General features: G+C 41.3%; 1 protein-coding gene across 1 annotated transcript in view; it reads left to right on the top strand.

Moving 5' to 3' along the window:
* Window positions 1-4305: 4305 nt before the first annotated feature.
* SLC35F1 (solute carrier family 35 member F1) overlaps window positions 4306-12141 on the top strand; it is a 1996989-nt gene continuing 1989153 nt past the window's right edge. Inside the window, exon 1 of the mRNA XM_044074280.1 lies at window positions 4306-4754. Within this exon, the coding sequence (XP_043930215.1) occupies window positions 4645-4754 (110 nt within the window). The 5' untranslated portion in view covers window positions 4306-4644. The remainder of the gene's footprint in view (window positions 4755-12141) is intronic.

Genomic DNA, 12141 nt, shown 5'->3' with positions numbered 1-12141 from the left:
GCTTTGCAGACCAAGCTAGTCAGACTTATGGGGCGATAGTTTCCAGGATCTGTTGAGGCACCACCTTTGTGGAGAGGGACCACTGTTGCTGTACGCCACTCTTTGGGTACATATCCTGTAGTAAGGCTGAGATTGAACAGTAGTTTTATGTTTGGGTTTAGCTCTTCTTGGAGTTCATGTAGGACGCAGCCCGGGACACCGTCTGGTCCCATTGATGCTGTGTTTTTTGCTTTGGAGAGGGCAGCTCTTACCTGAGCATCTAAGATGTCAGGGGGGCAGCACTCTGCTGGGGTAGATATTTGCCCTTTTGGTAGGGAGGGGGGGAGTTTGCGCTGAACCTGTCAGCTAGGATGTTGGCAATGTCTGTGGGTTTGGTGTATTTTTTGTCATTTTGGACTAATTCTGAGCATATCTGGGAATTCCCACCCCTGGTTCCTAACATAACTAAAGAAAGCCTTGTGATTATCCTTAGTGTCCTGTTCAATTTTTCTCTCGAAGCTGGCCTTAGACGATTTTATGAGTGCCTGTAGTTTTTTGCTAATACCGATCAGAGATGCCTTCCCTTTTTGGGATTTTGCTCTACCATGTAGTAGCTTACTCCTTCTATTGTATAGTTTGTTTATGACTGGGGTCCCCCAGACAGGCCGTCTGCCTTTGGAGGATTGGGTCTTGATTTTATTTGGGATTGCATGATCCATGCATTCCTGAAGGTGTTCATAGAATGCGTTTATAAAGAATTCTGCGGTCTGGGCCATATTTTCCACAGGCCCGGGGGCTTTGAAGGATTCCACCTCGGTTTTGAGGAGTGTGAAATTTGCTTTAGAGAAGTTTTTCACTGTGGTTTTCAGGGCAGGGGGTGGAGTCGGGATGTGAATATCCAGTGAGATTAGTTTATGGTCTGATCTTACCAGTGAGGGATACACTTCTGGTCTGGAGCATAGAGTCCCCATGTTGGTGATGATCAGGTCCAGTATATTTTCCCCTCTTGTGGGAGTGTTAACAAGTTGTTCCATAGCATTTGAGTTTATAAATTCTAGGAACCTTTGGGCTAGGGTGTTGGAGCCAGAGTAATGCTCCCAGTCTATGTTTGGGTAGTTGAAGTCGCCCAATATAATGGTGTTTGGAGAGACCTTCATATTTTCCAGTGTTCTCAGGAAGGCCGAGTGGGGTTCCTGGGTTTGGGAGGGTGGTCTGTAGCAGGCTATAAACTGGAAGGCAGTTTTACCCACTGTTAGTTGCACATGGATAGTCTCTGATGCTTCGTGCTGTGCCACCAACCTGGAGGTGTGGGTATCTTTGACGAATATTGATACTCCCCCTCTTTTTGTGGTTCGGTACAAGTTTTGGGGCCAAAAAGCATGGTATGAGGTATAACCTGGTAGTGCTGGGGTGCTCTCGGGAGCCTTGAACCAGGTTTCTGTTACTGCACAGATATCGATGTTCTCTATGCTAAGGAGAGTTTTGAGTGCGTGCATCTTGAGGTTTAGACTTCTGGCGTTGAGTAGCATTACTCTTAGTTTCTTATCCCTTGTGATACCTATGGAGATGGGTTTGTCTTTTGAGCCTTGCCTAAAAAAGGCACTATGGGGGTAGCAAGAGCCTTTGCCAATATCCGAAAGCCCAGGGGTGACAGGTGCAAGCCGTCGCTAGCGAAGCATCGTGGCTTGTCGAGCATGTCATCCCAGGCTGACAGGCATTGGATCCCCTTTGAATGACACCAATACTTAAGCCAATTGTCGAAATTGATCATCTTGTCTTCATATTGTGGCATCATTCTTGGTGAGGGTAAGATGCTACTCAAGGTCAGGGTCATACCGGCCTGGGCTACATGCTCAGAGAGCTCCTCTATGTCTCTTTTCATGTAGTCCAGGGAGGTACGTCTCAGGTCATTCACACCAGCATGGACAATGACTGAGTCATATTTGTACTTGCCTTGGAGTGACCTGAGTGCTTGTGTTATGTGGCGGATCCTAGCGCCCGACAGGCAGCTCACCATGACCTTCTCCTTGTTCAGCCTGGTGAGCGGGCGTCAGTGTGCCTGACGATAGAGTCACCTATTACAAGTGTATCAGGTGTGTTGTTTAGCCTTAAGGGCTGTGACTGTTCGGCACACTGGCTTTGTGAGCTATGTGTTGCACGTGTTTTGTTTTGGGGTAGCGGTTGCTTGGGTGTCTGCTTTGGAGGTCTCTGCTGCTTAGGCAGATTTTTATTTAGAGCCTCCGAGTATGTTTTTGTGTGTTTATGTGTTTGGTTTGCTGTCGTGGTAGGTCTATGTGAGACTGGAATTGTAGTGAGTGTGGTTTCCTTCTCCTCCTGACTGGTTTCACCAGTACTGAGTTGAGAGAGCTTAGCCTCCAGTATGGCTATATGGTTGTATCTCTCACATGTATTGGAATTTGTTGGGAGGAGGAGAGGGTTGTCTGTGTACACGAGGCAGTTGTAACATTGCCTCAAGATTCCCAGATTCACCAGCTGGACCGGAGATGAGATTGACAACTGACCTTTGGACATGCTAGAATAGTATTGGGAATTCCTTTATAATTGAAAAAAAAGGGCCAGTGGGGAACGAGGTACTCAAGGGGAGTTTGTGAGGGTGTAGTGCTTTTAATATTTTAGTGCTGACTTATATAATTGCTTTAGTGAGCAAGTGCCAGGTAACTTAAATGCAATGTGTTACAGGTAACTTAAATGCAAAAATGACAAATAGTAACTTTCTTTCAAGTGAAACAAGGAAATAAGTGCAGTAAGCAATGCAGATATCACTAGGGATCCACAGAAGTGCTGAAAAGCCGTGTTTTAGGTGGAATTAGCATTTCAGGGAAATAACAAGCAAACAAACAACAAGCATACAAATAAAGCTAGATTCAGCAGGCCTGGATCTAGTCTATGCTACAGCAAACAAGGTGTACCAATTTCAGTAAGAAACAGTTCAAATATGCAGGCACTATAAGCCTTTAACCAGAAATTCCCAGCTCAGAAGGGCAGAGTCCAGCCTCTCCTCCCACAAGAGTGCAGACCACGAACCTTCTTAATGTAAAATAACTGGCCTGAAGCCCAAGTGCTTAAACCAGAACTAATACACTTTTAGAATAACAGACACTGAGCCCTCAATCAGCGGTTCACAACTTAGAAGGACTTATGTAAGCTACCTGTCCATCAACTTTTTTAGCATGATCTGTTTTTCATTATGTCTATGTGCCTGGCATTCTGCCAACCTAACTAATTGGCATGTACACCTTTCAAATGAGCCTGATTTTTGTTTAAGTTTTCTGCTCCATCCATCCTAAATTTATGATTTTGTGAAAGAACAGTGATGATTACAATCAGTAAATAATGGCAACCATTGTAATTACAAAATTGTCATCCTTCAGAAAATGAAAAACAATACAAATCAGTTTCAAGCACATTTAATTTATTTGGTAGTTCATTTTCAAGTGATTAGTTCATTTGATATATTTTTTGTTCTGTTGTTGCATTGTTCTGAAATTAAAATATTAAAATGGAGTCTAAAAAGTACCAGCATTTAAGCACGTGCCTTTTCCTCCTTAATTACCTCTGGTTTAGTGCACAGTTCTCAGGTTGGCGGGTTCGAAATCACAGGATTCCAAGAGTTGAAGCACTGTGAGGAACAAAGTCGTTCAGGATATTATGAAAATCGCTGTTTGCACATACAAAGTTTATATTTATTTTTTTCACTGTAGAGTTTTACGACTTTATGATTTGAAGAATGAATTCATAGCATCGAAACTTTTGAAACACTGTATTTGAGAGGGTGAAAGGACACCGAAAGACGCAGCTTTATAATGTATGTATACAAAAAGTCATTGTGGGCAACTTAAATTAAATAGAAGCCTCAAAAACCAACGGAACTTACTTAACCGCTCACCTGTCTAGATTTTTGCCTCATATTTTGGTCTGTTCCTCTTAAAATGTATGGCTTTCTGACAAATTACTGAGGATTAAAGTCATTAAATAATGACTTATACACAAGTTTCAGACATCATATCATCCAGAAAATACATAGTAACACAAATCCTTATATCACTGTAACTTTTTAAGTTTATGAAAGCGTTATTTAAAATCTGCTCCTAATTTTTGGGCCTTTGCCCCCCCCCCCCCCCCCCCCATTATTTTTATTGTCCACGTTTCTTTCGTTGAGAGTTTGAGAGGTACCTGGAGACAAAAGATGGTCACGCGATGTACGGGTGGGCCAAAAACTGCATTTCCCAACATGCAATGCAGGACCGAGTGGAAATGGTATGAGCTCCCTCTACTGGATACATATTGCAACGAAGAAGAAAACGGTTGTCTGTGCTTGCTGTCACGGCAGTCCCTCTGTTGGCACCCATTGCTTCCAGATTTTTGTGTATGTGCTTTTGCGTGTGTGAGTGTGTGTGTGCTTAAAAGTGCTCGCAAACCTGATACATTGAAGCCTTACACGGGAATAAGGGCATTTGCACCGAAACTGAAGGATTATCAAAATTTGGATTTAAAGCAACCGGCAGCAGCGAAGGACCATGGCAGATCATTAGTATACTAATTGCTATTCGTGTTACCGGATCCCCTCCTAGTCGGGAACCATTTTCCGCTACATTGGACAGCGCAGAATGCACCCTGCCCTCTGAAATTTCTCCCCTTGTAGCAATGATCCCCGAGCAGCAAAATCATGTTGTTACTACCATTGAAAACATTCCAGCAGAAAGCATCTCCATATCGCCCACACTGCTGCAGAGGATAAAGAAAGTCTTCAGCAGGTAAGGGATGGTAGATTTTCAGCTGTAAGCCAGGCTGTTGGCTTGCTACTACTTTTGCATCTTGTGTCCAGGGAAAGGTGGTCAGGCACAACATATCAGCAGACTCATAGTCCGGACCGGCCAGGGCAGGGCGGTTAGAGATAGGTCTAAGGGATTGCATCCTTGTTTTAGCACTCTTTTTACCTCTGTTTGGTTGGATCTCCGCTCGTTTTTTGCTGCATCTCTGGGAAGAAGAGTTGTGTTTTGAGAAACTACTCTTGCCTGTGCTTCCTTGAATGTGCCTGTAAGCAGTAACATTTCTGGGGTTTTGGTATGTTCTTTCGCTGCTGGACAGAAACTCTCTGTGAACAGGTGCATGGTGTTTTCAAGTGGACTTCTCCCTTCTGGCTACCCCCTTCCTCCCCACCCCCACGCACAATGTCTTTGTGATGCTGGTCCCGCGCCTGTCCCTCCCTGCCACTGGGTCCCACATCACGTAGTCTGCTGAGGAGGAAAGTCATTCAAAGTTGGCCAGGCAATGCGTGGGTTAATGACTGGGGGTGTCCCTTAATGAACATCTGTTGCCAAAAATAGAATAACGCCTCTAAAACTGTAGACTGGATCAGAATAATTTAATAATACGAATAGTTTGTACCACACAGCACGCTTATTTGGCAGTCCGGCGCGATGTGCATAATTTAAAATGCATTTTAGTATCGGTGTGGAAAAAGAGTCATCGTTACAGAGCAGTTGATTTCCCTTCCGCTCTGCATGTTGTAGATTAGCGCTGTCCAAAACAATGCATTTTTGTTTAAAGTAATTTAGCATGAATGTGTAGATGTGTGCAACCTAAAATGGATTTCAGAGAGAATTTAGAGTGAATAAAGTGGCTCTGCTGGGCCTTTTGCGGGAAACAAACGTTGTTCAAAGACTGCACACCAGCATGGCATTTCAGCACATTTTGGACGCATGTTTAATCTTTATTTATCAATATTTGTGACAAGTGAGCATATTCCATGACACTAGATCAAACCTGATACTAGAAGTCTAAAGCACGGTGTAATTACAGTAATGTGTCTGTTTCAGAATAAAGTACATCACAAGTTATTGTTCAATTATGCTTCTAAAATTAAAATTGATCGGGCATTGTGGAAATTGTCTTTTCCTGTAATACAGATTTGTAAGATTCAAAGTGAGTGACCTGCTGGCATTAAATACAATATAGTTCTGGATTGAATAATGCTCGCTGCCTTTGAGAGTTTTCATAATTTCACCCCATGTGTATGTGTGTGTGTGTGTGTGTGTGTGTGTAGAAATATAGGCAGAATGAGAGGTAGCTCCTCATCCACACACATACACTTCCCCAGCTGTCTGTTGCACAAGCAATTGCACTGCATGTGAGGAACTATGGAGTGTGTCTTCTTTTCTGACAATTAGCAGCTTCATGCATTCCTGCCTATTCAGAATTATTTGAATTTTACACACACGCACACACACACACACACACACACACACTTACATAATGTGCACTAATTTGCACATATACTAAGATATGACTAAGATGTGGCACTTGTAAACTTTATGTGGTCTCATCATTTATAGTGTATCAAGATTTATGAGCCATAAGGGTGATGCTAAAGATTTTGATGTGTTGTGATACATGCTGTGGAGAGCTTAGTGACCTCAGACTAACTAAAATTATATTTCTTTGTTTTATAAAAGTTGAAGCCACAAACTGCAATATTCAGTGATATGAAGGATGCATAGCTTAACCTTAGGGTAAAACCTCATATTTAAGCTTTACCAGCAGGCTGGGATAAAAGTGATTTAGCAGTTGTTTACAGAAATTACTTGTATATTTCACTTTGTGGAAAACCGACTGCACAGTCTTCTGTTCCTTGCATACATGCATACTTTTTTAAACATCGTTAAAAAGTTTGACAGTAAATGATGGTAGAAATGTATTAGTCGTGTGAAGGTCTTAAGTTATACAGCAATGAAGTACTTTACTTCTTTGTTATTCCATGTGTGACTTTGACCAATGCATTGTGAGCAAGGCATGCTAGGTTACCACCATGTCTTATACAAAACTCTGATAATGTTGTACTGCAGAGATGCTATTGTGACTTAGAGCTGTCATTTTTGAAGATTGCTTTAACAGGGTCACTTTGACTGACATTTAGCCATGAGTGGTATGAGGTGCAAAAGCTATTGCCGTAGGGCTTATTCACCCAGCTTACTTCAGGAGCTGATGGGAGCTATGATGAAAGTAGCAATGTTTGTTTATTGAATAAAAATAGTTGTTAATTGTCTAGTTGAGGTTCAGGTAACATTATTGGAAGCGCAGGAGAGAGAGAGCCTGGGCATGTGAATTTCTTGCTTGGGGAGGGTTGATAAATATTGAACTAGCTCTAAATTAACCATAACACTGAATTTCCTCACTTTTGTGGATAGGAACACAACTCTGTTTTGTTTTTGCATTAGTAGAATGTTTTCCACTATCTGTGTATGTATACATGCATTATATGCAGACACACTGATCAAATAGTTATCGGGACTCATTTGACTAAATCCTTCTTCACCAAATCAGGCATGATGGCTTCTACATTTAATGTTGGAGGAGAGTGAAAAAGCCATCTGAAACCACCCCATTTCAAACACTGAACAAGTAAAACTGCAACATTCCTCAGATGTCTCTCTTGTTCTTATTTAAAATACAAGTTCTGAGACTTTAGTGTCTTATATGAAGGTGATAGTGGTGAGGAGATTTTTTTTTTAATTGTGTCTTATTTCATTTGATTACACAAGATACAGTCATGGACAGGTTGACAGACGAGATTAGACAGGAGTCCCCGTGGACTATGATGTTTGCATATGACATTGTGATCTGTAGTGAGAGTAGGGAACAGGTGGAGGAGACCCTGGAGAGGTGGAGATATGCTCTAGAGAGAAGAGGAATGAAGGTCAGCAGGACTAAGACAGAATATATGTGTGTGAATGAGAGGGAGGATAGAGGAATGGTGAGGATGCAGGGAGTAGAGGTGGCGAAGGTGAATGAGTTTAAGTACTTGGGATCAACAGTTCAGAGTAATGGTGAGTGTGGAAGAGAGGTGAAGAAGAGAGTACAGGTAGGATGGAGTGGGTGGAGAAGAGTGTCAGGAGTGATTTGTGACAGACGAGTACGAGTAAGAGTGAAAGAGAAGGTCTACAAGAGGGTAGTGAGACCAGCTATGTTATATGGGTTGGAGACAGTGGCGTTGACAAAAAGGCAGGAATCAGAGCTTGACGTGGCAGTTGAAGATGTTAAGATTTGCACTGGGTGTGACAAGGATGGACAGGATTAGGAATAAGTATATTAGAGGGTCAGCCCAGGTTGGAAGGTTTGGAGACAAAGCCAGAGAGGCAAGATTACGTTGGTTTGGACATGTGCTGAGGAGGGATGCAGAGTATATTGAGGAAAAAGATGCTAAGGATGAAGCTGCCAGGTAACAGGAAAAGAGGAAGGCCTAAGATAAGGTTAATGGATGTGGTGAGAGAGGACATGCAGGTGGTTGGTGTGACAGAGCAAGATGCAGAGGACAGGAAGAAATGGAAACAGTTGATCTGCTGTGGTGACCCCTAATGGGAGCAGCCGAAAGACGAAGAAGAAGACACAAGATACAGTCATCCTCTACTGTATATACACATTGCTTTCATGTTGTTACAGTGCTGTCCTTCCAGAGTATAAGTGCATATTCACAATGAGAAACTGAATATGATAGCAAGGAATGTACATTTACACTTAACACTTCTCTTCTACATAGCCACTTTATGCATGTTTTTCAGCAGTGTTTGTCTCTCCCCTTGATTTCAGAAAAATGCAGCATAGTAGCATTAGTCAGAAAAGCTGATCCCACTTTATAGATTATAGTCCTCCCCTAATATCACTGTATTCCACTTTTTCTATTTCATAAATACTGCTCAATAGCATTCTAACAGTGCTCACTTTTATACTCTTATACAATACCACCATATCAACACTGATATTTGATAATTGCATATCACCTTGTTATCCACACTGTGACTCTGTGTTGAACTACACCAAACTCTATAGTTTCAGTTATCACATACTAGATTGTTACAGTATCTCGTGTATTTTAGCAACTTACTAATGTAATTGACTACTGCGGTGGTGGTGCCGCGGTAGCGTTGCCGCCTTACAGTTAGACGTTGCCCGTTCGATTCTCAGTTAGAGCGTCTTCTGTGTGGCGACATGCGTGAATGGGTGTTCCTTCGTTGAAGGTTGTGCGTTAGGCCCGGCAAGCCAGCAAGTAAAAATCTACTGCCAGTCATTAGTGGACCGGAGTTCCGCTGTGGCGACCCCTAACCAGGAAAAGCCGAAAGACACAAATATATTAGCCCCCCTTCATTATGCATATGAGCAAATCACACCATCTTATTTCTAAGAATTGCAGCTTTAAGTCGAAAAGATCATGGCACCTATGCAAAAACAAGAAATTAACAGGACCGGTGCACACTGGTCGTATCTGTTACCTTTACAAGTATGTCCCTATATTTTGTACTGCATTCTGAATTCATGCATCAGCTGCTGCACTCTAACTGTAACCTGGCTACTCTTTACTAGTCCTACTTGTGCAAAATGCTCCTTATATAGTGCTGCCATGACTGAAGAACACTGCATAAATAATACCGCTACTTAAATGAAATCTGGGAGAGTGATCTCTGTAAAATATATAAAGCAATGCAGTGTAGTTCTTGAACTTTTCCTGTAGTCCTCCACAGTTTCTGTCTTTACGTGAACTGTCATACTGGTCTAGCCTATGTTGCAGTGATTGATTTCATTTTAATATATAACTGCTATACAAATTACTCCCATCAGTACCAGCCCCCATCTTCTACCATCAGATGGAAACTATTACAGTATTAAAGATGGATGAATAGTTTTACAAAAACTAATAACACACCTTTTCTGATTCATTCCTGCTTGCATCTGAAGTGCTTACATACCCATGGATATTTTTGTGGCAGCATATATATTTTGTGCTTGTATGGGCATTTATTTCATGTTGTTGAAAGTCCTTTCCTGCAGGTGTGCTTTCAGTGGGTGGCAGACATGTATCACAACCTGCAAGTTTCCTTCTCAGGTAAGAGAGAGTTGTCTGCTGAATGTAAAATCATCTTCTCAGTCTAGACTGTAGTAGGATCACAGGATCTTTGGAGGTTACTAGGCTAATGGCCCTGGTGTCCTTACAAGCCTAGCCAAGAGTTTATCCCCAAAAATAACCCTCAGTCAGCACCTGTCGCTCCTGTCAGTGAGGAACACAGGTAGGTAGAACTCACTACTAGTGTTTGATCAAAGTAAGGCAAGTTAGTAGGATTCATCGATTATTCGTCAAAGGATTCAATTGACAAATGCACAAATGTGATTCACTGAAAACCACTGTCAATGAAAATGATTTCAAACTTTTTTGCAGGGGGCAGACCCCTCACCCCTCCAACTCATTTATATATGTATGCTGACTCCACAGTCCCACAACGCTGGACAAAGTGCAACACCTGTTTGCTGAATTTGGCTTTCAGAGATAAAGTCATCATGTTGCCTTCTGTCGCAGAATAAAATCCTTCAACAAACGTTCACGTTCCTGGCTAGTGATACTGACACACTAAGGAACAATTAATTTATTATTTTCATTTCCAGTTGTACATTTTTACTGTAACTAGGTGAGAACTTGTTTTTTTATTTATTTGATATACAAGGTTGCTTGTCACTTCTAGAAAGTATTAATGACTGGACAACATTTAAAATCCAAGAAGAAATTAAGAACTGCTGTCCCAGGTATTTCTGTTTGTTAATATCTTTCAGTCTGTTCCTGATGCTAGAAAATCTGTCTCTGGTTTTGCTTTCCTTCCATTTCCATTTGCTAAGGGTAAATTTTGTATGTGATGAGGACAGACCCATTAAAACTTAAAACAGAAAAACTAATATTGTGTTTCAATTCCTATTTATGTTAATTTTTAAACATTTAAAACATTGCACATTTCAAACATTCTCTATGTTATGCTATCAGTATTGCCCTTTTGTATAACCTTTTTCCATTCACTCAGTGCTGGATAACCTTTTAGGCACTTACAAATCCTGCACTAGCTTTTAACTGTCCCAGTAGGACATGCAAATTAATACTGATGGTTTTCTCAATTGAATGCTGCAATATCCATGTACCGTACCAGAACTTGAATGCTGTCTTGAGATATAAAAGCACATTCATAGAAATGTCTGAAAAGAGAAAAGGCTATTATTTTTACGGGGTACATTATCCCTTCACTAACCTTATGCCGTCACTAATTCTTCCCAAAGCGAAGTTTTTTCCTTCTTCATATTACGCAGATGTAAAACATTATTTACCCTAATGACATCTTCCAAGATCTGTTGCTTTCCTCCTGCAAAGTTTTGACATTATGTTCAGTGTATAAACTCAGCCTCAAATGTTGACAGTATTTGGGACTTTATTCTACAAAATTCTTCCAGAATCCTACAGAGCTGCAAATCAGAAAATACTGCTTCTTTTTGAAAAGAGTGGATTTAAGGGCAAGGCCTACAGCATCGTTACAGTTGTGTTTTGTGTATTCTTGTCATATGTGTCTTGAATACAGTAATGATGATATCCTGTGGTATAACCCATCCCCTCCCCATCCCCTCCATCTCAGTCAAGCTTTATGGTTACAAATGTAATGTCGACTGCAGGAGTAGCAGTGAGCAGACAGCAGTAAACACATTAAGAGTACAGCTGATGTGCATGGGCTTGAATATCTGGGCAGAGAAAGATTTTAGGGTTCTACCACTAATGTTGAGCTCCAGATAATTCCACCAAATTTCATGTTCCATGATTTGAGCATTATGTCCCTACAGCACAGCAGTGAGAGAGGGAGGGAGGGGAGAGAGAGACGGAGAGAGACTGCCAGACTTTAAAAGAAAATTACTGAAAAAAAATTGCTTCTTACAGTTCATTGCCTTTTTCACAGGCTACTGTATCTTGTCTGACAGGCGGCAAGCTTCTGAAGTAGAATTCTAATGTTGCAGAAGCAAAAAGAAACTTTGAGATGAAGAGAAGATGGTGTTCTTACATGGTGTAGAGTCAGCATTTAAACTGACAGTTAATGTTTTGTAGAATAAGCAATTTGTCAAGTGCCACATATAAAACTCAAAATTTGATGTTTTTCTTTTTAACAGAAGGAGCAAAAAGGAAGGCTGGCTGAAACATATTGAGTCTGATTCTTGTTTGACACTATCTCCCATTGTTAATATTTAAACTGAGTGGATATCTGATACTGTCATACAAAAGGTGATCATGTATAGAATTCATACTGACACATAAGCTATTAATGGTTAGGCCTGTCCTATCAGTCTCTG

This window comes from Protopterus annectens, chromosome 1.part1 (assembly GCF_019279795.1).
Source record: "Protopterus annectens isolate FY-2018-M chromosome 1.part1, PAN1.0, whole genome shotgun sequence".
Classification (NCBI taxonomy): Eukaryota; Metazoa; Chordata; order Ceratodontiformes; family Protopteridae; genus Protopterus; species Protopterus annectens.
Note: the sequence above shows the minus strand (reverse complement) of the source record. Positions and strands in the feature narration are given on the sequence as shown.